The 27,979-nt window shown below is 46.3% G+C and overlaps 1 protein-coding gene across 1 annotated transcript; it reads left to right on the top strand.

Annotated features, from left to right (window-relative positions):
- Positions 1–291: 291 nt before the first annotated feature.
- LOC141920673 (calpain-2 catalytic subunit) lies at positions 292–27,898 on the top strand. Its single transcript, XM_074817811.1, has 20 exons — positions 292–534; positions 1,465–1,534; positions 9,434–9,552; positions 9,931–10,064; positions 10,945–11,113; positions 13,100–13,183; positions 14,749–14,834; positions 15,340–15,414; positions 15,622–15,782; positions 16,131–16,312; positions 18,955–19,166; positions 20,407–20,443; positions 21,270–21,335; positions 21,883–21,940; positions 22,928–22,992; positions 24,135–24,203; positions 24,781–24,859; positions 25,889–26,005; positions 26,496–26,554; positions 27,172–27,898. The coding sequence occupies exons 1-20, from the start codon at positions 298–300 to the stop codon at positions 27,193–27,195; spliced, it is 2,103 nt and encodes a 700-aa protein (XP_074673912.1). The 5' UTR covers positions 292–297; the 3' UTR covers positions 27,196–27,898.
- The last annotated feature ends 81 nt before the right edge of the window (positions 27,899–27,979 follow it).

The following is a 27,979-nucleotide window of genomic DNA, read 5'->3' as shown; positions in this document are numbered from 1 at the left end:
GTGCCAATGTGGGAGCCAGGGCTGGCGCAGATGTGAAGCCGCCGAGGTGCCCAGCTGCGAGGGAGACGTGCTTCCCTTCGGGTCCACGGGGACCAGAGGTGGACACCGCGGGGTGGGGGGGGACTTGTTTCTTCACCCGTGCCCCGGAGGGGGTGCAGAGGGACTCGAGAAAAGCGGGGGCTGCCGCGGGGCTGAGCACTGGCGGCACTCTGACATCCGCGGGGGGGTTGGGGGGGGGATGCCGGGCGGGGCCGGGACGTGCCGGGGCGGGGCGGCGGCAGCACCGGCGGCGGGGCGATGGCGGGGATGGCGGCGGCGGTGGCGAAGGAGCGAGCGGCGGCGATGGGCGCGGGGCGGCACGACCACGCCGTCCCCTACCTGGGCCAGGACTTCGGGGTGCTACGGCAGGAGTGCCTGCGGGAGGGGCGGCTCTTCCAGGACCCCTCCTTCCCCGCCGGCCCCACCGCCCTCGGCTACCGGGAGCTGGGGCCCAGCTCCTACAAGACTCAGGGTGTTGTCTGGCGCAGACCCACGGTAGGGCGGTGGCGGCGGGGGGGGGGATCACGGGAGCATCATTCCGCGGCACCACCGCCCCTTTTCACCCCCCACCCCCCCTTAAATTGGCGTTGATTTAATTCTGCGGGGGCTGTGCGTGTGCTGTTCGCGGTCCCCCCTTCTGTCTCTCGGCCCGCCCCGAGGCGCGTTTCTCCGCGGTCCCGGGCTGGGTCCCGCTCCCTCAGCCCCCCCCCCCCCCCCCCCCCCCCCCCCCCCCGGCAGCCCCCAACGGGCTGCAAAGTCCCGGTGCGCCCGTTTTGTGAGGCCGCGGGCGCTCATAGCACTGGGGGTGTCCCTTCGCCCGGGGGCCGGGCTGGCAGGGTGGCCAGCGGGCTCCTTCTGGAAAACAAACAGCAAAAAAGCCCTTTGCCTCTCCGGCCTGGATGCTCCGTGCGGACCATCCGCTCGCTTTGGGTAGCGCTCGGGGCTGTCGCTTCGGGTAACTTTTTTCCTCGGCAGAGAGACAATGAGCTGACCGAGCTGACTGCCATGCGGAGGTTTCCTTCAGGAGCCCTCGCTCAGCCTGTGCCTCTGGCTACCGAAGCAGACCTGCCTGGCCACGCGAGCCACCGGGCCAGATGGACACCGGGGTGCCCAGGCGTTTGTGAAAGACCCCGACATAGTCAGTGGTGGGGAGGTAATAGCGAAGTGGTGTGTGCACGCGTGTGAAAACGCCGTGGACCTCCTGGCACATACTGTGAAGTGAGGTGGCTGCCCACAAGCTTTGGTCACCAGCTCCCGTTCTCACCGTGCTTAGCATGTCTGGTGCCCGCGCTCATTCCTGACCTGCTCCATCTCTGTGGTATTCATCTGCTGCGGTCAATTGCTTGTTTAAATTTGCTGCAAGCGGGACCTTGTTCCCTCCCTGACCTGTGGATATATGTAACGCAAGGCTTGTTTTGTTCCCAGGAGCTGTGTTCCTGCCCCCAGTTCATAGCCAGTGGAGCCACTCGCACAGACATCTGCCAAGGGGCCTTAGGTAAGGCACAGGCACAAAGCTGAGTTTTCCTTGCAGGTGCTGCCTCAGGACACCACAGTTTATAGTAGACTGTAACTCACTCTCTAAATACATTGTTTTGCATCCTACCACCTCTCTTGGCATCAAATCAGATCTTTCTTGCCTTTCCTCGGCAGCTGCAGGTAGGGACCACATGTGTTTGGCTGCTGAGCACAGCCTTGATGCTTGCACCAGGCAGGGATGACACAGCCTGGTTTTCTGGTGGCTTTTCTAATCAGTACCACTTCCTTTCATGTCCGCATCCGTGTGCCTTGAGTAGCTTGACTAATTTCTGCCTTCACTGATTTCTGCCTTTAACAGTCTGCTTAGAAGAGCAATTGAATATGTAGTGGGGTGTTTCCCCAGTGGAGAGAGTGATGCCGAGCAGGAGGGACCCCCTGAAACCTGGAAAGATGCAGTGCAGAAAAAACAAATTATACAGAGGGTTTCCCAGCTGCTCGCCAGCTTTCAAGGAAAACAAAACAGGTATTTCAGAAGGGATGGGCCAGCCTGTGAGCCCTCTGCTTTTCCCATGGCTGCCACTAAGTTTGTGCAGTGGGTCAGCTCTCCAGAGGAGCCCCGGGAGCTGCGAGGAAGCCCCAGGGGACAGCGGGAAGCGGGTGGCTTAACCTGGCTGTGCATGCCCAGGCATCTCCTGTCTCAAAGCCTCTCACCTGCCTTGCCCACCAGAAGGGGTTTTAGGCGGGTGCCTCCGTGCCTCTCCTCCCAGAAGGCAGCGTGGAGGCTGGTGAGGAGGGCAGCTGTGGGGGTGTGAGAGAAAATAAGCTGAAGTGGAAGCGGTGAGGCTCCTGTTTATTCCATAACTGCAGGGAGAGGGTTTTAGATTGGACTGATAGCATGGTCGAGGGAAAGCTCTCCATGGAGGTAAATGTGACTAACACGTGCCGTGAGTTGGGCTTTTGCAGCGGGGTTGGCAAAGGAACAAAGTTCTGCTTGTTTGCTTTTTATCAGCATAATATTAACTATGTTGTGGCTTCTTAGCTTCTAGTTCCGCTGCTGCTATTTATGTTTTCATGTCCAAAAATAATGGATAGGGAAGCTTATTTCACATGTTTTGTGCTTGTGTTTTCTTTCAGAAGTTATTCAGGTTGGTGCTTTAACTAGATACAATCTGTGTGAAAAGCCCTAACAATAAAAATTAGTTTGTGAATTTAGTTCTCCTCATGCCCCAATACAATTTGTGGCATGGATTAGACTCTCTTGTGTCATCAGTGAAGTCCTTGGCATGTCACTAGCTGCCTTCATGTCTCCTCTCTCTGCCTGATATCATGTCTCCCACCACGACTACTTTGGCATAAAGCATGTCGCAATGCTTAACACATGTGCCAGACATCTGTCCTCTTTTTTTATTATTTATTTATTTTTTTTTCCTTCCTATTGTGAAACTTCACAGCTAAGGACTAGTTCGATGTGAAATGACAGTTTATTGTAATGCTGTTTCAACCACTGGCACTCTGCTTAGATGCTCATTTCTGAAGGCACTTAGTTGCTTTCTGCCTTCTGCAGGCTTCCAGCTTTTCCATCCAGATGTTGTGGCAGCAAAAGCACTGTCATGAAAGATTTGTAGCTTAGCAACAGCAACTCCACAACTTGAAAACTAATGCCAAATCTTGTGTTAAATTGAGGAAAGTATTTGCTGTCTTAATGGTCTTTGGACCAGTCAGATGTTCTCATGAGGTTATACGGTATCGCCAAAGGATATGAACTGACTCACAGCTTGTATTATTTTATCTCCTGAAATGGTATTTGAATAGAAGGTTGTTAGTGTTCTTGTTTATATTACTGTTTTCACCATGACTAAATACTGCTGTGACTCGACCGCCTGTCTTATGAATCTGGGCAGGATTTTGGTACGGTGTGATAGTTTAGTGGTTGATTAAAAACTAGATGCTATTGATCTCTTCTGTGTATAGCAATTGCGTTACTAAGAGCCTGTACTGAATCTCTACTTTTTCACACAATGAGGCTAGCAGATGTGCTGTACAAATGCTTTTTTTTTTTTGCCACTGCCTCATCTGACACAAGCGTTTCTATCAATAATTTGCTTAAGCTTCCATTTACTTGAACTTCGTGTGCCAACACTGATGTCCCATCACATTTTAGGATGTTACAGAGAAGATTGCACTGGAAGATGTCAAGTGCTCTTGGAAACCTGTACTTTTTATTGCTTTTTTCTGTAGGAAGCTTTTGTAGTCTTACTAATCTCCCAAAAGGCTTGATCACAAAGCAACAGACCTGTACCCACATGGAGTTTCATCACTGTTACTAAGCCGTTCAGAACATCTTGGAGTACTGCAGGGACAGAGGAAGCATCCAAAGCACACACGCCCATCCCTGCTGCAGCGGGCTTCCCGGCAGGGGCTGTGTAACCAAACAGCTCAGCTAATGAGCAGTGGTGCAGATGTTTCTTTTAGCCCAGGAGTCTTTGGTCTGTGGGCCAGATGCAGCCTATAAATTTCTTTCGTTGTATTTGACCTGGACTATATGATACTGTAATGCATAAAAGGCGCAGCTGATCATCAGTGCAGAAAGGTTGTCCCCTTACCAAGGTTCTCCAGACACCAAAATTCTGCCCCTTGGGCTTTGGATTATCCTTTATTCTGTTTTTGTTGCTTGTTAGGAGAAGCTTTTAAAGGCGAGTATTTGGAGTTAGTTTTGCAGTATCAGATCTGAAGTTGATGATGGTATTTGGCTCAGAATAGCAGCACATGGGATGTGGTGACTCATTACAGCAGAGGGGAGGAACCAAAGCCACTGTGGAGAGGAAGCTTATTCACCCTTAACCACCTGCTTTGGAGGGGATGTCACCATGGTATCACAACACTGGGGAGTACACAGCACAGTATCTCTCATCTACTGTTTAGACACAGGGGTCTCCTCCTTAAAAATGTGTGGAAGAATAATGAATTGAATAGGATGAATTTAGAAAATGAGATGCATGGTTTTCCCACGCTGGCAACCGCTGTACTGTAAGTGGGTAGCCACAGCCTCATGTTTCTAACCAGAAAACTTCCTGGAGTCCCATGGTATTAATATAAATACATTCAGCCATTGATATAGTTGTTAATCTATGGCTATGAGTGTTTTAAAATAATGATGTGTCTGTGATTGGCTTAATGTACATTTTTCCTTTGAGTCCATACTCTTACCTGGGCTGTGCAGTGACCAGAGGAGCTGCCTTTCACTTACAGCCCTCCAGATGCTTCATGGGGATGCTTTGCTTGTCTTTGCTCTCCAGAATGGCCAATTTTATGCCCTTATGGCTATTTATGCTTGCCTTGCATTTATGGTTTCTGTAATGTTCTTGTTCATAGCTGGAGATTAGGTAAATGCAGAGATGAATGTATAGAAATAAATAATAAAACATTGATAGCAACAAAAAGGAAGCATGACAGGAGAAAATAGTAATTCTTGTTAATATAAATAGACTCACAGCCTGATAATATTCCATTTTCTGATAATTTTGTTCTGCCTATTGTATTGTGCGTTTACAAAAATTCTCCATGATTAACCTTGCCTTGCTAACACTCCTTTCAAATTCTTCATATAAGTAACTGTCTGTTAGCCTCCTCTTGGACTTTCCATCTCTATCAAAGGAAAATCACTGTCCAGAGCCTTACAAAAGTACCACCTCTTAAAGTTAAGACTATTTGGTTAAGACCCTGCTCAGACTTACTTAGCACAGACTAAAACTCCAGGTATTATCACAAGATCTGTTCTCACCCAGGCTTTGAATTATCAGGTCTACTTTTAGTGATGTCTGTTCAGCAAGGGAGAGATGATATCCTGACTGTTGAGCACTTTTAAATGTGGAAACTAAAGGGTGGTTGTTGGGGGTTGATGCAGGGTATATGCTGCATCTGCCTTTTAACCTCAAGAAGACCTTGCCCAGAGTTGTCCGAGTTAAGATCTATGTTTGTCTGACTCCAAATTCTCCTTAGAAACCAGTATAAAGTTCAACAAAGAGATTTTACAACAAAGCCTGCTGTTTCTTTCTCCTCATGTCTGCCTTGATGGGACAGCTAGAAAGTAAAGGAAACTCTTTTTAAACTCTGCTTATGGACTTAGAGTCCCCTGGGGGAAGTTTCTCTTCCTTGAACTTCAGTGCTTCTTATATACAGGGGAAATCTGACTCAAAGATGTATTATAGCATTAAAGGGTGTATGCTCTTAATCTAGATGCCTAAGCAGCTTCTTGACCAAGGCTTCATGAGCTACTGTGGTCATGTCAAGTTGTTCACTTATTCTTTCTGTGTTCTCTCTGCCTGCCCAGCCCCTGCCTTGTTTATGGAATAGAAATGCTAATATTTCTTTGGAGGAGTGGTGGGACAGCTATCCTCTGAGCCAGACTTGCTGCTGATCTAAATCAGCACAGTTTTTCTGAGGGTAGTAACACCAGTGTCAAATGCTCTGGGGCTCTTTTGGAGCGATCGAGTTTGCCTGGTTGAGTAAGGCTGAGCAACGTGAACTCTGGTTTATGCTGCAGGTTGAGCAATAGAGAGGAAAAGCACCTCCACAGCTGACTGTGAACAAGGGGCATAGGACATGCCTCGAGCTGTTTCCAGGCACCCAATAGAGCATGCACAAAGTGCGTTCAGCTCTGCCTGCAGCTTTGTTGTAGAGGCCAAGAGCTGTATCCAGCTGTGCCTTAGGACTGGCACAGCAGTGCTGAGCAGGCTGAGCTGCTCGCTCTCTGGGTTTGTCTAATTTAGTCTAAATGAGAGCATGGATCTGCCTGACCACGTGAAGGCATCCTAGTAGTCTAGGTAAGCATACCTGTATTGGCTTTAGTATAGGTCTGAGATGCCAGAGAGTCGCTTCACTTCTGAGTTGTGCATGTCTGTCTGTAAAAGCCTTGCAGAGCATGGGATGTGTGCTGGGGTTGTTCTGCTGCTCAGACAGGCACCTGTCTGCAGCTTATCAGTTATTTGGCCTCTGTGCTGAGGTGAGACCGGTTAACCTATCAGTTTGTATATTTGTGACTTGTCTCATGCTTGTTCCCAGTGTTAAGGATGCTTTGAGACTGCTGTTTGTTAGAAATTAAAAGTCTCAGTAAGGCTTGCTAACTTGTCCCAGATGTGAATGATTGTTCCTGCTGGAGCAGGAACACAGTGGCACAGCAGGGAGAATGAAGATCCCTGCTCTTTTCCTTTTTCTTTTAGGATTTTGATGGTCTCAAACACCCAGTGGCTCCTGGGTGCTAGAAGCAGTATATCTGTGCGGGAGGCCAAGGGTTATCTGCCTATGTGCTGTGCTGGGGTGTTGATGGAGAGTGCTCAGCCTTCCTGCAGTGTGTGCTGGTCCAGTGCACATGTATATTTACATCCATCCCCTTCTCCCACAATGTCTCTGACATACGGTATTTCTACTGCCAAATACATAACAACCCACGGCTTTCTTAACCCAGAAGAGTCCTGTCACAAGCTGTGACCTCCTTTAACTCAGTAAGGTGACAGAAAGACTTGTTTGTCTGGGTTAATGAATTGACCTGTTGCGTGATGAGTGCCAGTGGGAGGAAAAACAAATTAAGGAGGAAGGAGTGGAGACAACATGATATTAATTCAGAGGTAGTATGGTATTAATTCAGCCTGACCCTGCAAGAGCCCCAGTCAAAGTGCCAGGGCTGTTCTCTAGCAGCAAGTTGTCCCTTGGACTTGAAGAACCCCAACTCTTGTTCAGAAACTACTTGTTTTGGAGACTTAATAAAAACTGGGATCCTCAGTACAGAAGGGATCTCTGGGCAGCCTCTCCCAAGTGATTACCGAGTTATCAGGTTTATTTGATAACTCCTTTGGTGAAAAAAAAAAAAAAGAAAACCACAAAAATAACTTTGTGCAGGCAGGCTGTGTGTGGGAGAGCACAGATCTAAGCTGAACTGAAGTCCTGTTGTTGCCTTTTGACCAAAGGGTTTGTTTGCTGAGCCCTTTAACATCCTCCTCTATAAGGAGAATTGCTGTGAAGGTTAACTGCTAAAGCCCTCACACGCTGCGGGACAGAGGATCATGCTGTTAATTGTAGATTAGCCCGTCTAAAAATGTCTCTCAGTATCTTCTGACCCCAATCTCTTTCCCAGCCAGTGCCTTTGCTGTGCTTAGTGGTGCCTCTGAATGCACCATGGCATCAGAGGGTGCACAGCTCCCGGGGAAGAGGGTCTCAACGCTACAAAGGAGGCTCTAAGAAGAGCCACCATTTTGCAGGGTGAGATGGCTGTGCTATGGCAGAGGAGGGAGGGGAACATCCTCATTGCTTCATAATCTGTCACGGGAGAATGGCGAGGTGACTTTCCTGTTTGAAGAACTTCTCTGACACGACAATTTCTCCATTGCAGTACAAGCAGCCAGAGGCAGGGCTGAAGGGAAAGTTTTATGTTCGGTTCTTCCCTTCTAGGTTATGAAATAGTAAAAGCATCTCAAGTTTTGAAATTATTCTGCAGTTTCACATCTTCCACCTTTCATGAGACGCAAAAAGGGCCATGGAACAAATGTCATTCATAGAGCTGCTGCTGGGGATCGGCTGTGAAAAGCGATGAGCAGCCTGGAGGGAGTTGCAGGTTGCCTGTGCTCCTTCTTGTGCTGAGTAGTGATGGATTTGGGCCTGAGGGTGGCCCTCAAGAGCTGCCTTATAGTTAACTCTCCTTGAGACTTTCTCTCATTTGAATCTCAGCTTCTCACCCGTGAGCTTTTGACCCTTTTCCTATAGGAGAGACCTGGCTGTATAGAGACCGCTGCTTTGCTGGCTTGCCAGCAGCTGCAGCTGGTTCATGTTTCTTGAACCTGCAATCCTACACCTGCTGCAGGACCATTTTGGGGGATCTGATGTGTAATACCAAGTTTCCAGTGTTCACAAAGCAAGGCAACAGCAGATGTGGTAATGATAACAAGGAGTTTTGTGTTGGGTTGTGGGAGTCAGGGGATCAGCTGGGTCTTTAAATCTCTAATCACCTTGCTAATGGGCTGCAGGAGGCCCATGGCTGAGCAGAAAAGGTAACCACTGTTAAAGTGACACTGGTTTCTGAAAATTACAAAAAATAGAGGTAATGTTTATATAGTTGTGGTCTCCTCCTCCCTTTGCTTGGTGGGAGATGGTGTGGAAAAATACTATCCAGACAGCCTGGGCCCTGGGGCTCTGGTGTGCGGGCTCGGTGTACGTTGGCTCCTTCCCAGGAAGGGTGAAGAGGTGCGTGGGACTGGGGAACAGAGCCTGCCTTCAGACCTTTCCTGACTCTGGTGACTAGTGCCAGAGACAGATGTGGGCTAAACAGAGAGGCCTCTAGCCAGAGCCTCCAGAGATGTATAAGGTGAAAGGAGCTCCTATTTGGTAGGAGGCTGGCAAGAGACCTTAAAGGGAGCTCATCTGTAGGATAGGTCTCTGGATGGCAAGTCAACAGGCGTTTATTAAACATGAAGGAGGGCAAGGAAAACAGCCTATGCTTGAGAAAACACTGGCCTTTTGAGGAGAAAGTGCACCCCTGAGTACCTGCGTGTGCCCACAGGCCCTGATCTTCGCTTTTTCCCTGTGCTGCTTCCTAACCTGTAGACACTCCACTGAATATTAAGTTTTCTCTCAAATAGTCTCAACATGGATGATAATTGTAGTGGTAGATCATTAAAAGTCTGCTTTTACTTTTCTTTTTTTACTTTGGTCTTGAGGAAACGCAACACTTGCCTGGAAATGGTGGATATTTGTGTGCATACATTTGATCTGTTTTAGAGGTAAAGTGATGGGAGGGATTGTCTCTTCACAGCTGAAGTGATTATTGGTTATAATGCATAATCCCTATGCAGTATAAAAACTAAGGAGTCAAGTTTGAATAATAAATGGTGTCTTTTTTTTCCTCTTTTTTTTTTTTTTTTTTTCACAGGGGACTGTTGGCTCTTGGCTGCTATTGCCTCTCTCACCCTGAATGAAGAAATTCTGGCCCGTGTTGTTCCCAAAGACCAGAGCTTCCAGGATAAATATGCAGGAATTTTCCATTTCCAGGTAGGTGGAAAACAGCCTTCCCCTCCAGTGCAGTTGTCCAGGAGCCAGTGTGGCTGTCTATGTCTCTGTGTCTGGTGTTTCCTGGAACACTCTGAGGGACTTCAAAGAGCCAGGCAAAAAAATGGAGACATCCAAGAAGGGTGGTGGTGGTGGAAGGAAGAAAACTGCTAACCAAAGAGCTGGGAGCAGGGGCTGTCTTTGTGGTCCTTCCTCCATCAGCAGATCCAGCTGAGGACGTGAATCCCTGAAGAGGGTGGGTGAAGCTGGCTGTGAGGGGGATTGCTTTTGCTCTAGAAAATCAGTGTTAGCAGATAAATGTCCTGGTGGCCTGAGTGCACAGCATGGGGTACTGATGAGGTGTTTGTGCTCTCTTTCCAGTTCTGGCAGTACGGGGAGTGGGTGGACGTTGTGGTGGACGACAGACTGCCCACCAAGAACGGGGAGCTGCTCTTCGTGCACTCAGCGGAAGGCAGCGAGTTCTGGAGCGCGTTGCTGGAGAAGGCCTACGCCAAGTGAGTCAAGGCCAGGCTTTCACCCCGCTCAAATCTCCCAATGCCTCTGCTTCCCCATAGCATCCTCAATGGCACAGATACTATGCATTTCAAATGTCAGCCTAATTATTAGCCTTTACAACTTCTGGGGTATCCCACAATGGCTGCTTTAATAAAGCTTTTTTGACAGGTTCTTAAGACAAGTAGCCAAAAGTACTGGCTTTGTTGCTAGCCAAGAAAAATAGCCCTTGTGTCTCATGGCAAGGTTGTTCCTAGAGTGCTGTCTCCTGTCACCAGGGCCTGGGAAGCTCCTTTTCATGTGCTCTAGGCACCTGTGAGGGCTTGCAGCTGCAGTACTTCAGTGTGCAAAGCACGCCAGTCCACATGCCCAGGTCTCTGTTCGTGGTGAAAATGTTCAAAACCAAATTTCCAGTTTGGAGATGGTCAGGGAGGAATTCTGCTATCTGACATTACTATTTTCAGTTGGCTTAAGACATTGAACTAATTTATACCAGCTGAAAATCAGACTCATAATAGTTAAAGGGATTAAAAGACTGTGTGGAACTAGACAGGCAAATTGTTGGATCTTTATTTCTTTTAATACTATTTTTTCTTCAAATAGCATTCAAGATTTTTGTCATTGACGTGACTGAACCTGCAACCTGTATATATGATCATACAAGATTTTATGCCAGTCTTGCCAGTTACAGAGGTCTAAGAAGCAAAGCTGAATGGGGGGCATGTTCATAGGTGCTGTTGAAAGCAGAAATGCCGTGACTGTTGGCACAACTGAGTGCCTCTCTCCAAGAGAAGAGGAGAATAGGGAACCTGATGGTTGTGTGGGTGAGAAGAAGAAAATGTGGAGTCTGATGGCTCTGTGTGTGTGTCGTCTTCCGTGCAGGCTGAATGGATCATACGAGTCTCTCTCTGGTGGCACCACCACTGAAGGCTTCGAAGACTTCACTGGTGGAATTGCGGAATGGTATGAGCTGCAGAAGGCACCACCCAACCTCTTCAGAATCATTCAGAAGGCCCTTCAGAAAGGGTCTCTCCTTGGCTGCTCCATTGACGTGAGTTAGCAGGCTTATTGCTGGATGCTCAGCTTTTGCTGTGCATGTGGGCAGCTGCAGCATGAACCCATGGTTCATCTGCAGGAGGTGCACAAAGGGTGCTGGTCCCCTCTACCTATGGTTCTCTGCTCTACCTTGTTTGTGGAGAATTTGACCCAAGAGCATGACCAGTGCTCTTCTGGGGGGTTAGGTTGAAATGTGGACTTCATTAGTTCATGTGTAAAAGCTCGTTGTCTCCCTTGTGTTTCTTCCTCAAGACCTAGAGCTTTTGCTCTTTCATAGGTTCAAGGTAATGAATCATACAGGGAACTCATTAAGGGTCCTGATGTACATCTTTTTTCATAAGAAAGCCTGTAGCTCGACAGCAGGTTGGTACGGGCTGAGTGAGTTTGGACAGAAAGCTGCTGCTAATGGCTTCTGTAGTCAGATGATCAGAGGTGGCAACCTCCGTCCTTGGTGTCGCCTGTTTGTCACACACATTGTACCAAAATCTTCCCAAAAAATCTGGGCTCTGTTCTTGAAGCAGGGAGGCTTGGACTGTTGGCAGGCCTTTAAAAGGCTTTATGGGAAAGCATGTCATCAAAAGCTGAACCTGCACAAGAAGGGAAAGTGGCACTTTGGCCCTGCCTGCAAAGATTCAGGAACATTTTTAGCCTTACTGAAATGAGTCGTATGTATTGTTGCTGTGATAATTACCCTAATCCCAAGTGAGATTACATCTTTGTTATGTCTAAAGGGAAGGTAAACTGTTTACAAAAACTCCATTCATAATATAAATTCAAATGTTTCCTCCCATTTTTCAAGTTAAATCAGAGTCACAGGAGAGGGAAGCTTCACAGCAGGAAAAGTACTTGGTTAATGTCAGCGTGCGACTTTGCAGCACTTTTGAGGCCTGTTTTACTCATTTGCAGTTACATAAGAATCTGGATTTTTGCTCCAGAATGATACAAATCTCTTGTTGGGGGTGGGGGAGAATAAATATATTCCATTATTGGTAAATGCTGACACTTTCTTTATTGTAAACTAATTATGAGTGAGTTTAGCTTTTGAAAGAATCCTGTAAAGTCTTTCCTTGTCTTCTTGAGAGAAATAGGGACACAAAGGTTAAGCATTACATTGAGAGTGCACTGTGGGGCAGTAATAGGGCGTGAATTGACAGCAGGAATCCTGCCGGCTTGATCCCACTCTTTTTTTTAAGCTTCAAATATGCTTGTTTAAAGATCACATACTTTCTGAATTTGGGAAGGCAATGACAACCATACATTTCATAGAGGGTTAAGCACCATTACAGCAAGATGTCAAGCAGTCACTTTCTAGCAAGAAGACTTTTCTGCAGTATTTATAGGCCAGACTCCCCAAGTATTGTAGTGGCTGCAAAAAAGTGAGAGTGTGATATGCCTTCAGGTATGAATGGTATCCAAAGTGCAGCCTTTTCCCTTAGCCCCCTGCATGGCAGGTCCTAGGGTGTCAGTGCTGGGGAAAGGCAGGGGAACTTCCCACCCTGCTCTGGAGCTGGAGGAGGTGTTTTGATCTCAGAGCAAAGCAGTGGGGCTTGCTGGACCTGGGTGTGATCCCTGGTGATGGCTGGGCAGCCTCAGGCCAGTCACCTGCTGTGTTCCCCCTGGTCCTTTGAGAACAGGGAGTTCCTCGTGTGTATCCCCTTTTACAGTGTTTGGAGATGCACAAGAGAGGATGCACCTCACCAAGTGCTTGGAAGGCAGGAGGGAGCTTTGCTGCAGCGCAGGGCTTCTGGCATGCACCCTGTGCCACAAACGTGGGCCTCAGGGGGTCCAGCACCACCACACATGCTGCTGTCCCCTGTCCCCACTGTGTCACACAGGTCCCTCTCATTGTTTCTGTGCAACAGCTAAACCACCCCAGCAGCCTCCCAGTGAGATTAAAGCTCCGTTGGAGGTGGAAGCTTTGCTCTGTTGGGGCCCTGGTGTGCAGGAAGCCACGCTCACCGACTTTTCTTTGCTCCTCCAGATCACCAGTGCGGCAGAGACAGAGGCAGTCACTTCGCAGAAGCTGGTGAAAGGACACGCGTACTCAGTCACCGGAGCAGAGGAGGTAGGTGCACTGCTCCAGAGGGGTGAAATGCAGCAAGTTTTGCACATGGTCCTTCCCAGGTCACGGCAGCCACAAATTCATCTTCAATGTTGCAAATTCTTGAGTATCGCCTGTTCTGCTGAATCAGGTTTTGAGTCTTTTCTTTCTGAAGGAATACTGAATTAGGTGGTGTGTTTTGGATAAACGCAAACTTGTTGTCTTGGAGGTTTGACCAAAAAAAACCCTTTTTTTTTTTTTCCCCTAAGCATTGCTATTTCCCAGTGAGTGGGGCAGTGGGAAGCTCTGTGCAGAGAACACACTACCCTCTGCTGGTGGACCAGGCCCTTCAACGCATTTCTGTGTAGCAGGCAGCACTGTACCTTAAACGCGCAGCAAGATGTGAGAGACGTGTGCCAAGCAAAAAAAAAAAAAAAAAAATATTATTGTCCCTTAAATGCCTGCCAAACAGCTCCTTTCAAGCTGGGCATGGCGTTTGAATGCAAGGTGCCTGTCCAAGAGTAGGTGACTGGCAAAGGTAAGACATGTGAAAACAAAGGAAGCAGATCATGGCATCATGCCACATGTGTAATGGACTTCTGGTTACTTCACTGATAATTGTTTCTGAAATAATTTCTGAAACTTCAGAGTGAGATGTAGAGAGCCGCTGACATGCTGTGCTGAGACGGACGCTGCTAACGGGCAGGTTTATGTGTTTGTGTTTGGTGGTCCTCTCACAGCAAGAGCAGCGAAGAGGGAGTTTGACTTTAATTCACAAACAGGCATGATTTAGCCAAGCTTTTCCTCTGAAGGTATGTGCAGGCTTTGTAAGGACAGTTCGTCTTGGGCATCGGAGCATCATTTCTGGACTGTGTGCAATTTCCTGGGCTTTGGGCTCCAGAGGTGTGCCAGCTCCTTCCTCAAATTAGTGCCGTGTGTTCCCCATAAACACTGGGTGTTCCTACTGAAAATTCTGCAGCTTTGCTTGGCCTGGCCCCAGTGTGTGCAGAGATCAGCAGGTAACAAGCCAGGGCCTCGGCACAGTGCAAGGAGAGGCTGACACTGCTGCACTGTGGGGCATTCGTGTGGTCAGAGTGGTCATGGGCATGCTGACTACCCCATCTCTTGTAACAGGCTTATCTTTATATAGAGAGAGGGGGGAAAAAAAACATTTGAATGTGTAAAGGCAGTTTATACACAGATGACAACTTTAGAGAAATATCCCCCTTGTACCTGCTTTTTGGCAGTCTTGTAGCAACTTTACTTTCCCTGTGCTTGAAGTCCTGTCAGAGGTAATTTTTTTAGTGGCACAAAACAGACATTTTGGTTATTATGAGCTTTGATATGTGCATGCTATAAACCTTCTCTGGGCAAGCTTGGGTGCATGGAGCTCATTCAAAATGGGTTTGACTTTCATGGCTTTTGGACTAGATGATGTGTGTTTGTGTATATACGTACACTTTAGTGTTTGTGTAGCACTGAGATACTTACTTTGTTGTGTCCTTTAATTCCCATAGAAAAGGTGAAAGGGAGCACAGTGCTGAGTACCCACGTCCCTGGGTAACTCCGTACAATTCTGATCCCATCAGGTGAACTTCCGAGGAACAATGCAGAAGCTGATCAGAATCCGAAATCCTTGGGGGGAAGTGGAGTGGACTGGAAAATGGAATGATAAGTGAGTTGATGGCTTGCACATTGCCCGTAAGCTTTTACTGCAGACGTTGGTGGTTCCTACAAACCTCTGTAGTTTCTGCTTCTTTAACCGCCCAGGCTCAGTGGTGAGCTACTGAAAACTTTCTTTCTAAAAGGGCTTTAAAAATTCATTTCTGCTGTTAGCAATGAAAGCTGGAGTTTACTTGTTTCTGTGGCTGGGCAGTAATTGTTCTGGGTCTTCCTTTTTCTAAAATGAAGCTCTGTCTCAGTCAAGGCATTAGCACTTTCTGCAAGTAAGTTTTTTCTGATCCTTACCTTGGATATTTAAGAAGTGAAGTGTTGAATATCACAGGTCCCTGTATTTTAATTCTGCTGTGGTTTGAGAGCCCTGGAGCTGCTACCAGCTAGATATTGTGGAGTACTGCAATCACGTGGAGCTGTAAGAAAGCATAATCATTGAGCCAGACCAGCTACGTCAGGATTTAACCTTTATTCTACCCTATAGTTGTTGTGGGGTTGTCTTTCAGCTGCCCAAACTGGAGTGGCATTGACCCTGAGGTGCGGGAGCGGCTGACCAGGAGGCATGAAGATGGGGAATTTTGGTAAGTAGCACAGGCTGACGGGAATGTCTTCTCTGCTATTTTTCACACAAAGTAATCTCTCCCAGTATGTTCTCCAAGATGAGTGAGCAATTTCACCCCAAATCCTAGTACTAAATCACAGTGGGAGAGAGGGAGGATAGACAAGGTTATTGTATAGAAAACCCGTCTGTCCTAAGGAGAAGTTGCCTGTGGCATTGCCTCCCACAGGATGGCGTTCAACGACTTCCTGAGACACTACTCCCGCCTGGAGATCTGCAACCTGACTCCAGACACCCTGGCAAGTGACAGGTACAAGAAGTGGAGCCTGCTGAAGCTGGATGGGAACTGGAGGCGAGGAGCCACTGCAGGGGGCTGCAGGAATTACCCAAGTAAGAGTGTGTGGCCAGCACTGTGATGGAGGAAACCCTTTATACTCATCCACTTGTACTTTCTCTGGGCACTTCTTCTGGGAGCTGGTTTGGGGTGGTCTGTGGAAGAGGAGGATGTACCTGGGATATCCAGGACTGACGTCCAAAAAGTGCAAGTGTTTGGGAAGCGTGGCTCCCTGGTAAGGGTGTAGTTGTGGTTGTCAAGGCTGGGGAGGGGAGTGTTTTAGTTTTTCCTTCTCTCAGCTCGTTTTGGAAGGCAGAGCCGTATCTGTCGTAGCGGACGTGTATATATCGGCACAGTTGCTTTCAAAGAAGCCTCTAAGCAGTTTACATAAATCCACTTCCTAGACACTTTCTGGACAAATCCACAGTATTTAATCAAGCTGGAGGAAGAAGATGAGGATCCTGATGATCCTGAGGGGGGCTGTACTTTCCTCATTGGCCTGATTCAGAAGCACCGGCGGAAGCAGAGGAAGATGGGAGAGGACATGCATACCATCGGCTTTGCAATTTATGAGGTGAGTAAGGCAGTACAGGTGCATGGGAGGAAGAGGAAAACTTGCCCTATAAATGAGGTAGTGCAATCCTCAGACCAGGCTTTCTACCAAAACTCAGCTGGGTTGAGCTGGACACCAGCCGCAGTGAGGAAAAGTCCACTTAGATGTTTAAAAAATTATCCTCCATCAAAACAGTGGTCAAGCAGAGGGACAGGTACCCAGAGAGATGATGGAATCTGCATGCCTGGAGATATTCAAACCTAGACTGGACAACGTCCTGAGCAACCTCATCTAACTTTAGTATTGGCTTGCTTTGAGTAGGGGGTTGAGCAGGATGACCTACAGTGGCTGCTTCTCACCTTTAATATCCTGTACTTCTAAATGAAGGAGCAGAAGAAGTATTTAAAAAAACAAAAATTAAAAGTGCAGAAATCCAGCCTGACCTTCACTTGCGGTGAAAAACAGTGCAGCCGTGTTAGGGACATGACCCTAGCTAGGACACCTGTTCTAGCTTGGGGGGTGTGAACCCAGCAGCAGACCCAGCCAAAACACCTGTAAAACTCCTTCTGCTGAATGAAGGGTCAGAGACATGTCTATGGTAACTCCTTAAGCCGGACATTTTGTTCAGAGCTGCAAAGCAACAGTGCTTAACTGGCAGTGAAAATAGGGCTAATGGTCTTGCTTGTGGGTTGCTCTGTAACTGTAGGCAGTATGTGTGACTGCTTGCTTTCTCGGTATCCCAGCTTTGGAGAAGCAAGTCAAAGAATCTGGTCACCATAGGCAAATAAGGCTTAAAGCAAAGCTAGGCCCCCTGAGCCTGTAAGGAAACAGAAAACTGCATTATCGTCTTGCTCAGTCCCTGCCTCCTCTCCTGATGGTGGAGAGGTTGGGGGGTGAAAGAGAAGGTGGGAAGAAATAGTAGAGAAACTGAGTCTACAAAAAATATCACAGTGGGCCACAGGGTAGAGGGTCAGCAGGAAACCACGACCAGCCTGGCTGTGTCTGTGCCAGGCTGTGCCCACGCTGCCCTGGGTGAGCCTTATCTGCCTCCAGGATGGAGCTGGGAGCTGAGCCAGCGGTCAGCGTTGGGTGGTGTGGGCTCAGCGTTCACCTTTCCCCCTTGAACTGAGTGTGGATGTACCCACTAACCAACAATGGTGTGGCCATTCAACAATCAAGTAACTCTCTCCTTTTCTCCTTGCAGGTGCCCCCAGAGGTATGTAGCATGCATTGGTGGTCAAGGTGCAGACTTGGGGCTGAACAGCTTGTGGGAAGAAATGGTTCAGAGGATCCTCCTTCACTGCAGGACAACACTGACTGTGCAGAGCCTAAACTTAGAGGCCATTAATTGTGGAAGGGGCCTTGAGCCCGTGTTGCATTTTCAGAGCATCTTGGGTTGGGATAAGAGCTCTCTGTACTGCAGAAACTCACCAATGCTGCTCTTCCATGGGTCTTCTCCCAGCCCAGACCCATAACCGCTCCCCCAGAGTACAGCTGCTTTTCTCAGGTTTGCACAGAGTTCTTGTCTGACACACAACTAATATTCCTAGTGGGTGTTCAGTTTCATCTCCCTAAGTACCGTCATTATTGGTTTCTCTCTGTTTCTACCTGCAGGTAGCTAATAGCATGCCCTGGGGATCAGAGAGGGGTGTCAACCAAGTGATGCCTATGCAGTAGGAGGCAGGGCTGCAGATGCCTCCGGGCTGTTGCTCCTCAGAGGAAGGAGTGAGGTTGAGCAAAATGCCGGGGTAACCTCATTACAGGGCTTGCTGTACCTGCAAGGGTGCATGCGAAGCAGCCAGGGCACCTTGCAGCTCCTGAGGCTATGCTCAGACCAGCTGCTGTTCATGTAAAACGTGGTTTCATCAGGACAGGAAATGGTGCTGCCAGTTAATTAAATTTCTTGTGTACCTTTGGAATGCCTTAGCAGTACTCTGTCAGCCACTCAGCTCTCACTCTAGTGGTCCAAAAACCTGATTTCCATGAAAACGAGACTCTAGCTGCAGTCCCAAGACTTTTCCCCAAAAGGTGGAATTTTATCTCCCACCATGGCAGCGGGTCTGACAGGTTTTGCATTCTTAAAAATCCAGGAGGACAGGAAGGGGGAGGTTTCTGAACCATGCACATTCCTGCTGTTTGCTTCTAGAACTGAGCTAGCCCACCTGTAAGACCCTGTGCAGAAGGGTTTGTTTGAAGATGTTACACTCCAAATACCCTTTTATAATGCGTAATGTTTATTTTATTCTTGTAGCCCTCCATAGGCGGGCTCTCTGCCTCGAGGCAGCCTGACCTCAGAGGCAGAGCTGAGCTGCAGTCCCCTGGTGACACCAGCTCTGGGGACCAGGGGGACATGGGTTGTAAGCCATTTCACTTTAAAGAAAAATAGTTGGTGGAAGAGTTTGCCATGCGTCTTCACACACTGTTCATCATCTGCAAAACATATGCATGACCTGAATGGTTTATTGAGATGATCTGCAAAATACATTTGCAGTTGCAGCTCAGGAGCATTGTAGTGGGATGCACCCACCCCCTTTCTCTTATCTCTCAGTTCTGTTGAACAGACATCTTTTTTTGTCCATACATAGCTAATTGTCATATCTATTATATTTTTAATTTGTAAATGCAAATACATGCAAACTGTGGGGTTTTTTTTCTTTTTCTTTGCTTTTCATAAGTTTTCAGGCCAGACAAACATTCATCTGAGCAAAAACTTTTTCCTGACCAACAAAGCAAGAGAAAAATCAAACACCTTTATCAACCTCCGAGAAGTGCTGAACAGGTTCAAACTCCCTGCGGGAGAATATATCGTCGTGCCCTCAACCTTTGAACCCAACAAGAATGGGGATTTCTGTCTGCGAGTCTTCTCTGAAAAAAACGCAGACTCCACGTATGTATCTTTCTTGTAACCACGTAAGAGCGGCGTGGGTGTATGGGCAATCTCTGGTCCCTCTCACAGGTGTTGAAGGATGAGGCAGCCCAGGGCTGGGCTACATCAGCTTCCCGCAGGGAGCAGGAGGGGGGATGCACAACTGCCCTACGTGGATGCAGTCGTGGGGGTTCTTGTTTGCCCCATTTTCCCCGTGTGCAACTGAGGAAAGTTTGAGTAAACTTAGCAGGAAGGAATGGTGGAAGAAAGATAATAATAATATACAAGTATTATTGTATTGGTTTTGTTGTTATTATGACCAGTCCTACCTGGGCAGACATTTTTTGTTACTGGGCTGTAGGCAGATGGTGCCACAGCACAGGTTGGCCTGTGGAGAGAAGAAAGCCCCAGAGAGCGGCAGGCGGGGCTCCCCACTTGGGAGACAGAAATGCATGTGCTTTCAGCTCTGGGAACACGCTGATCACAACAATTGATCTCACACCTTTGAGATCAGGCTGGAAAAAAACTCAAAATACTTGCTCAACCAAATGATTCCTTCACTAAAATTAAAATGGGTTTTAATGGAACTGGCTCAAATCATACTTAGCTGTGAAGTTGTGAAAAAATTTAGACATGTCACATCTCAAAGAGCAGCTGGGCTAAGGCCTTGGGAAGGGATGTGGGATCTTTCATATTGAGTTCCCTATTTCAAAGCAGGCAAAAACCTTTCTACTATTCTGTAATCTTTTGTTGCATGTTTCTGTAGCGGTGAGAAAATTGGACGTCAGTTGTGTGAAGGCACGTTTAGCTTTTGATGGGCCCTTAGCAGTGCTTATGAAACACTTCTCCCATTCTGGCATGTCCAAATGACTTTAAGGGACTTGCTTTTTTCTGTTCTAAAGGAAGAAAGAAAAGGAAAAAAAGTGACTAGATAAAGTTTGATTTACACCCAAGAGCCTCTCCTGGGCTAAGGTCTGTCTGTAGGCAGTGGCACTAAGTGACCCAAAGGGTTATATCTGACCCAAAATCCTGTCTGTGGCTCTGCGGGATGCAGTAATGTTTTGAAACTCTTGTTGCAGAGCTGGCAAAATACTGCTTTCACTGGTGGTAGGCAGCGTCTGTGGCTGATTATTCCAGTAACTTTTGAACACTCCTCATTACTCCCATAATGTAAAGAATCTCTCTTTAACTGAAACTCAAAGGAAGGGCATCAGAAAAGTGACTTGTTTTGGTTTTAATATTGATTTCTTTATCTTTCTAGGGTTATAGATGATGAAATTGAGGCCAATTTTGAAGAGGTATATCTTAAATGTTTTAAATGGAGACGATTTTGTCATAAATAAGTGGGGTTGGAGTGCCTGTTCCCTGTGCAGGGCAGTGTTTTTCTATACGCATTGATAAGAGACATCATCCCACTTTGGAAACAGATTTCTCAGTATCCATAGTTGAATGTCCAGCTAATGAAAACATCATAAGCAATAATGGAAACCTGTGTTGTCCTTTATCCAGAGTGGTGAGCTTGGGCTTCCCAGGTAGAGGAGATCAGGTACTCTCTGCAGAGGTAACTGGAGCCATGGGAAATTCCCTCTGCCCTCCAGGAATCCAGGAGTGCAGCCCTTTAGCTATAGGAGTGGTTTTGCATGTGATGTTGTTTCCATGAGTCAGTAGTGGCTCACCATATGTTTAGTCTTGGTGGAGCTGGGGATATTTTGCCTACTAATGCATCTTACATCTCTGTAATTTCTTTTGTTTTTTTCCTTTTTTTGCAAGATGAGAACTTAGGTTTTGCTTTCTTTAGATGAAGACAGCTAGTCCAACAGTAGTAGTAGCAGCAGCAACAGTGAAGTTCTGAATTTTGTAGTGATTTTTTTAATAAAATAAAAAAAAAAATATTTTTTTTTTAGTAAAAGCCATTGCAAAAGTTCTTAATTCCTGCAGTGTTTGCAATGCCAGCATTTTGAGGCACCCCTGAAACTAAAACTGATAAAAATCAAAGTGAAAGCACTCTCTCTGTACCTTCAACTTTGCCATTTAAATTGTGTTTTACTAGGGGCAAGGAAAGGCATTAGTCCATCTCGGGCAGAAAAGTTCTTCCTTTCCATATTTTCTGTTTCTCTCTTCTAGACCGAGATCAGTGAAGATGACATTGAACCCAGCTTTAAAAAGCTTTTTGGACAGCTAGCAGGAAGTGTGAGTGTTTTTCTGTTAACATCTTACTGGTAACAGGGGTGAGTGGGTAAGAGGGATGCCTCCCCCAGGATGGAGTTTAATTCTTGTGCTGAGTCAGATCTCAAGCATGTGCATAATTGTGCATGCAAAAATCTGTGTAGTCTGCTACAATGGATTTGTGAGTGCTCCTGGAGGACAATCTTCACTGTCTTTGAACTGCAGGCTTGACTTTCATCTCCGCAGGTCCCTAATTCTGTCCTTTGGGCAGAGCATTTGGTGGAGTTGCATGGGTCCCTGTGGGGGATGATGAGGGCTGGCCTGTGCCTCCTTCCCAGGCTGCTCTCACCTGCCCGAGGGCTCGGGCAGACCCCACAGCCCTGTGTGCTAATGCCTGGAAATTGGTGATGCTCCTGGGAGCTGGGGAGAGCTTACCACTTGTGTTTCCATCCAAGGCAAACAAACTCCAAGGGATGTTCGAACTTGGCCACTCGCCCAAAGGAGTCAGAGGCTGCTTATGAGATGGTGTCTGCAGCTCACAGTGAAAAACTTGTTTTTCTCTTTTCCGCAGGATGCAGAGATCTCCGCCTTTGAACTGCGCAGCATCTTGAACAAAATCATGGCTAAACGTAAGTACCTTCCTCCCACTGCAGCTTCAGTTGGCCACCAACAGGTTTCCAGCGTGGCCATGAGAGCACAGAGCGCACCACTGACCTGGGCAGTCAAAACCCTGGGCCCTGCCCCAGACCTGCAGCTTGGCTCTCCATAGGGCCACGGCCATGTGCTATCTCTGCTTCTTCAGGGGGCTGCAGAAGTGCTGGGGCTGTGCCTGCACTGAAGGTGTGTTTCACAGGACACGTGCTTTGGCAGGGCACATATGGGTGCCTTTTATCCCAGCATCTGCTACTGGGAATTGGCTGCTGGGAAGATGGAGAGATTTGATTGATAATAATCAAGAGAAGGTATTGCTGCTACTTTAGTTTTGAACCACTCAGGATTCAAGCAGTAGCCCAGCTAATGGTCTGGGGTGTCCCTGAGGAGGAAGAGAAACTGAAACTCTGGTTGTCTTTTTCTGTGAAGTGATTCAGAGCTTGGCTCTGCATTATTTTCCTTTCTATTAAATGGTGCTCGAGAAATAAGTGCTTGGAGAAATAGTGTCTCTTTAATTTCCAAAGTGAAATCTCAGCCAGGTAGCCAGGACTGTGTTGTATGTCTGTGTGCACCCATCAGTTAGCAATGGTGTATTGCTGGTACTGAGCTTGATTTGATGTTCTTCTCTTGCATGAAGCTACCTACCACTGACCTCCATGTGTCAGAAGTCCATGTTGTCCACAGAAGTCCACCCTTGTCTTTGCAGGCAGACAATAGGGCAGGAAAGCTTTATCTCTGTCTCTTCTAGCACACCTACAAACCAGACTAACTGGGCTGTTTGCTTGGGGAAACATCACAGCTAACTTTCACCCTAAGCCTCTTTGTCATTTGCAAAGGAAGCTGCCGATGACCTGGAAGCAAATAAGGGCTGATGTGTATACACTGGTTACAAAGCTCATGAGCTTTAGGAAGGTGCTGTGGTACAGTATGCAATGATAATCCTGTCTTTTGCTCTTTCTTTGCAGGCCAAGATATTAAATCTGATGGCTTTAGTATTGAGACATGCAAAATAATGGTTGACCTGTTAGATGTATCCTTTAAGGCTGTTCTTACTCTTCTGCCTGTGCTGAAGTAGGTGAGCTGCCTTTGCAGTGGTGGGTCCATACTGATGTACTAATGACTCCTGAGGTGGAGAAGCTGGTTTTACCCTGTTTCCCCTGAATAAAATTGGTAGCCCTTGCCATTACTGCTGACTGTGACACATCCATTCTCTCAGGCAGCAGGGAAAATCCATTATCAGACAGGATGATCTGCTTTGAAGACTTCCCAGCTGCTGCGCGTTCTAGTTTAGCTGGGGACAAAGTGATGGTTGTGCTAGGAAAAGGCACCTGGCTCTCAGTGTGGTGTGGGCAGCCTCAGCTGTAGAGTTTGAACACGCACATCTGGGTGCACTTCACTGCTCTGTTATCTGTCTGGAGTTGGTAAGAGCATCATAAAGCCACAAGGAGTTAGCAAATAGAAAATGAGGGAAACAGATACAGGAAGCAGAGAGTATGCTGGATTTTAGGAGCTTTTACTCCTAAGAATAAGGGCAGAAGTGTAGGATGAAGGATCAAGTCTAAGAATAGTTGTGTGTTCAGCTTCTCTGTGCAGTGGGAGTTGAATTGCATAGTTAGAAAAAGGGAAAGTTACCAAAACAAAATAATCCTCTGCTATAATTTGGTGTAAAATATGGCAGTCCGTAGGGACTCCTTAGCAGTTTTTGGGAGCCATGCCATGACCAGATTCTTTTGTTAGCTGCTTGTGCAAGAACTGAAATCCTCCAAATAGCAGGCTTGGTTGTGTCTTTTCCTGTTTATAATCCAGACTTAGGACTCATGCTCCTGTAACTGCAGGTGTTGAACCAACTACACAGAATGAAATGGCATCATCTTGGCTGTTCTATACATGTATTGAAAAGACAGAGAGCTGCTAAAGGAGGAGCAGAAAGAGCTGGTGAACTGATCACAGTTTAAATGAGTCCATCATCTTATTGATTTTAAAAAGACATCTCGGACAACAATTGTGTATTCAACAGGATGAGTCCTTCAGAGAGGAATTGCATCCTTTTCTTAATTGCAATTACTATTTTTTTAAAGTATTAAGTCACAACTGCCCATGTAAGTAAACCCAGCACAGGGAGGAGAAACCCCTTTTCCTTCCCTCCAAAGAGATTCCCTTAACTCGAAGAAGAACGATGGGAGTGGTAAACTGGGTCTGAAGGAGTTTCACACCCTCTGGACAAAGATTCAAAAATACCAGGTAAGATTCAGCCTTTTTGGGAGAAGGTGCAATCAAATGTAGACTGCTTAGTCTCATACAATGTGTAGAGTCACGCTTCCCCAAGTGGGGACTCTCCCTTCAGCCCACAGTGCATTTGTGTCCTCAGTCCCCCAGGTTTTGTCCCTTGGAGTCCAGGGGTGTGTGACTGCTTGTCCTTCGGGCGCTTGGGTGAAAGGCTGAAGGAGAGGCTGCCTCTCTTCCTGCCTTACTCTCAGAGGGATTTCTGTGTTTATTTTAACTCATGTACAAATACGTTTACCCTTCCCACTTAACAGTGCGAGTTTGGTGTCAGTCTTGCCACATTGGCAGTGATAGTGCCATTTTGCATGGGTGTTTTCTCTAGTTTTTTATTGGCTCTGGCTGCTGCATTAAATTGACTTACTTTCTAAAGCCACTTTTAGATGAACTCGGAGATAAGTAACTAGTCCTTCAGAACAACAATGCAAATGCTCCTAAGTAAGTGCAGGCTGCATTTAAGAATGTTTGACTTCTGACAAAAACCAAAACACACTCTGAATTATTGACAAGTTTTGACTTTGGGTTTTGTGTTCTGCAGAAAATTTACAGGGAAATTGATGTGGATCGATCCGGTACCATGAATTCATATGAGATGAGGAGAGCACTGGAAACAGCAGGTATTTATACCGGTCTGTCTCTTTTTAGGATTATATCAGTTTCAAGCTAGGTTGATAGATGCTCACTAGTCTCCTGTATATCACTTGTAAGCTGAAAAATCCTGTGTTCCCAGACACAGGAAAGGCTTCTGTTTAATCTAGACACTCATCCTGGGCTCTTGTCTTTGTGTAGCAGTGTCTTGGCACACAGGCACACTAAAAGCATCTCAAAGGAGTGACAGGTTTGCAGTTACTTTCTTTAATGACCAACTTTTGGAGAAGCACAAATAACTGCAACATTCTGATCTCGTAACAGTGTACTGTTGTCTTTCAATGAGTCTCTCTGGATATATGTGGGTTTGGTATAAGCCACTATAACTGGGATACTGTGACCTGGGGAATGGAAGAAGTGGCTTGACCAAGGGGTGATGCTCACAGGAGCGTTAAAAGAAGAGTCACTTTGCTACTGTAACTACTGAAAAGCAAACCTGAGTTATGATGGTGAGTGAGGGGCATATCACAGGGCTATACGATCCCAAATCAACTTACTGATCTTCTGGGGCCATCTTAATGTCCGCATTTGGGCTCTCTGGAGCTTTCACCTCCTGTCAGCACATAAGATGAGGCAGCATTTCTTTTTGTCCCAAAGTTTAGATGGTCTTTGGAAATAGAGACCCATTTGCCCACAGAAAGCCACTGCTTCATCTTGGGTCTCAGTGGGCCCAGTCTGGCAGCCACCTCATCACCCAGGGAAGGACCACGAGCTGGAGCAATTGGCCGTGTCACGTGGGAAACAGTAGTACAGGTGTGAGAGCACATGCAGCAGGAAGAACACACGTGACCTAGTCACAGCTCTGAATCACTCCAAGTACAGAGGGGGTTGTTGGGAGTTTCCAAAATGGAATAAATATTCTTAACATTTGAGAATTTAACCAAAAGTAGCTAACTGAATTTCTGGCAGTGTGTAAGGTTGGGGTTTTTTGTTGGTTGGAGCTTTTTGCATATTTTTTCTTTCACCTCTCTTTTAAATCCTTGACATTGTATTTCTAGGGTTCAAACTGAACTGTCGGTTACATCAAATCATTGTGGCTCGTTTTGCTGATGAAGACCTCATCATTGACTTCGATAACTTTGTCCGGTGTTTGATTCGACTGGAAACCTTGTTCAGTGAGTACATGCTTAATAACCAGACAGACTCTTTGCTTTGTGTTTTCAAGTCCAGGATAATTTATTCAGAAAACTTTGTACTGGAATCAAAGCAACTTCAAAGCTGAGCTATAAATCCAGCAACCCAATCTGCACACTCCTCCTAGATGTAGGAATCAGCCTTTTAGGCCAGGCTGCTGAACTGGAGCCAGACAGTCTTCCATGCAAACAACTAAATGTTGATTTAAAACCAAAAATCAATCTAAACACTTATAGATTGACAAATAATGTTAATATTACAGACTGAACCATTAAAAATATTCAGTCTCATTCTTGCACATGAGTATGCAATGACTTTAGAGTGGCCCTTTCTGGTTTGGCGTGCATACCATTGTCATAAACTTCAGAATCTGGGACTACATTTCTTTTTGATCCTGAAGCACAAGGAAGGGGAAGGCCTTCCAATTAGTTCCCATATTCATCTTTGTCTGTCATCTCTTTGTTACCACAGAAATGTTTAGAAAACTGGACACTGAGAAGACTGGAACAGTAGAATTGAACCTCATTAATGTAAGTTCATTTAGCTCTAAAATATTTGTTGTCTTCTTTTTTTGAGGCGGGGGGAAGGAAGGCATTAACAGTAGAGACTGTCCTGTTCCATTCTGACTGATATGGCTGGTTATATGTATTCACATATATGCTGGATTTATATAGCTTGTCTATTTATAAGCAGCCTTAAGAAAGGTTACCCTTTTTTAAAATGTACCTATGTCACACTGTATTCTCTAACAAGCAGGCCGGGTTACTTGAGCCTGATGCCACTTACATACCAGCCAAAATTACTGCCAGTATGCAGGCTCCTTTCCTGTCTTTTCTGTCAACAGGGTAAAATGTAGGTGCAGTAGTGACTCATGGTGTTGACCACATGTGCCCTGTAGAAAGGACTAAGGAGAAAACCACTCTCCTACACGTGTTCAGCTTGCTTATTACCTGAACATAACTTATTTCTGGACCTACATGGGGAATGTAAAAATCATCCCAAAACTCTTCTGAGTTAAACGAGATGATACAAATTTAAATCGTTCAGAAAAGATCCTAAAATTATTTCTGTAACAATAGGCTTTCTTCATGCTACAGGTATTCTTACTAAACTTAACCTTGGGCCATTTTCTTCTCTCTCATTATAGTGGCTGTGCTTTACTGTCATTTGAGCCACTGCCATCAGCTCAGGAGAACTCAAAAAGAGCAACATGACTAGGTGAAGATAATCAAGCAAACATACAAGCAACATCCTAACATGAATGTGCCTTAACTTTTATGCATGGCAGATTTTGCACACAGTTATAAAGAGAAAAGTGTTCTATTTCAACAGAAGAATCTGTAACCTCATTTTTATGGGTCTGACAGTCTTTACTACTATATATCCTTTGTACAAAAGCTTTAATTTAGTATAAATCCTCAGTGCAACCCTTGAAAATACTGCTTTGCTAATAGCTGTGTGTTTAAGGTGTTTTACATGACTTGTGGAAGAAAGCTCATTATAGCTTGACAGTCTGGTTTAATAAGTGCTTTTTGAGTAACAGCTCCATTCCAGCCTGCGTATCTGAAACTAGAAAAGGGATGGTATTGCATGTGCCTGAATACAGGTGTTTAGGTAAGGTAGGGGTCCCTTAGATGCTTTCTGTCAGTATTATTCTGGTTAAATATTTGTTGAAGAGTTTGAGTAGCAAGTACATGTTTAGTCAAACTGAAGGACAAGTCTGACCATTGATGTGCCTGTAGCAGGAGGCTGTTGGCAACCAGACTCTTCTGAAAGCAAGCCTATGCTCTCAGGTGGAATCTTGATTTCCTGCATCTTATTTATCTTCCTTTGAAATACAAGAAAGTATTTAAATAAAAACAGTAGAAATAAAGTTTGCAGGACTGTTATTCCTTCTACAAGTAAGCAATAGATCATTAACAGAGCAGCTGCAGAGCTTTCCTTGTCAGGAACAG

This window comes from Strix aluco, chromosome 3 (genome assembly GCF_031877795.1).
Source record: "Strix aluco isolate bStrAlu1 chromosome 3, bStrAlu1.hap1, whole genome shotgun sequence".
Lineage (NCBI taxonomy): Eukaryota > Metazoa > Chordata > Aves > Strigiformes > Strigidae > Strix > Strix aluco.
This window is presented reverse-complemented; position numbering and strand designations above follow the sequence as displayed.

Excerpts from the sequence above, each read along its gene's own strand:
- LOC141920673 (XM_074817811.1), top strand. The coding sequence starts at position 298 with ATGGCGGGGATGGCGGCGGCGGTGGCGAAGGAGCGAGCGGCGGCGATG. Across the intron at positions 15,783-16,130 it reads GGGCTGCAGGAATTACCCAA|ACACTTTCTGGACAAATCCA; the intron begins GTAAGAGTGTGT and ends TCCACTTCCTAG. Across the intron at positions 21,941-22,927 it reads GAACAAAATCATGGCTAAAC|GCCAAGATATTAAATCTGAT; the intron begins GTAAGTACCTTC and ends CTTTCTTTGCAG.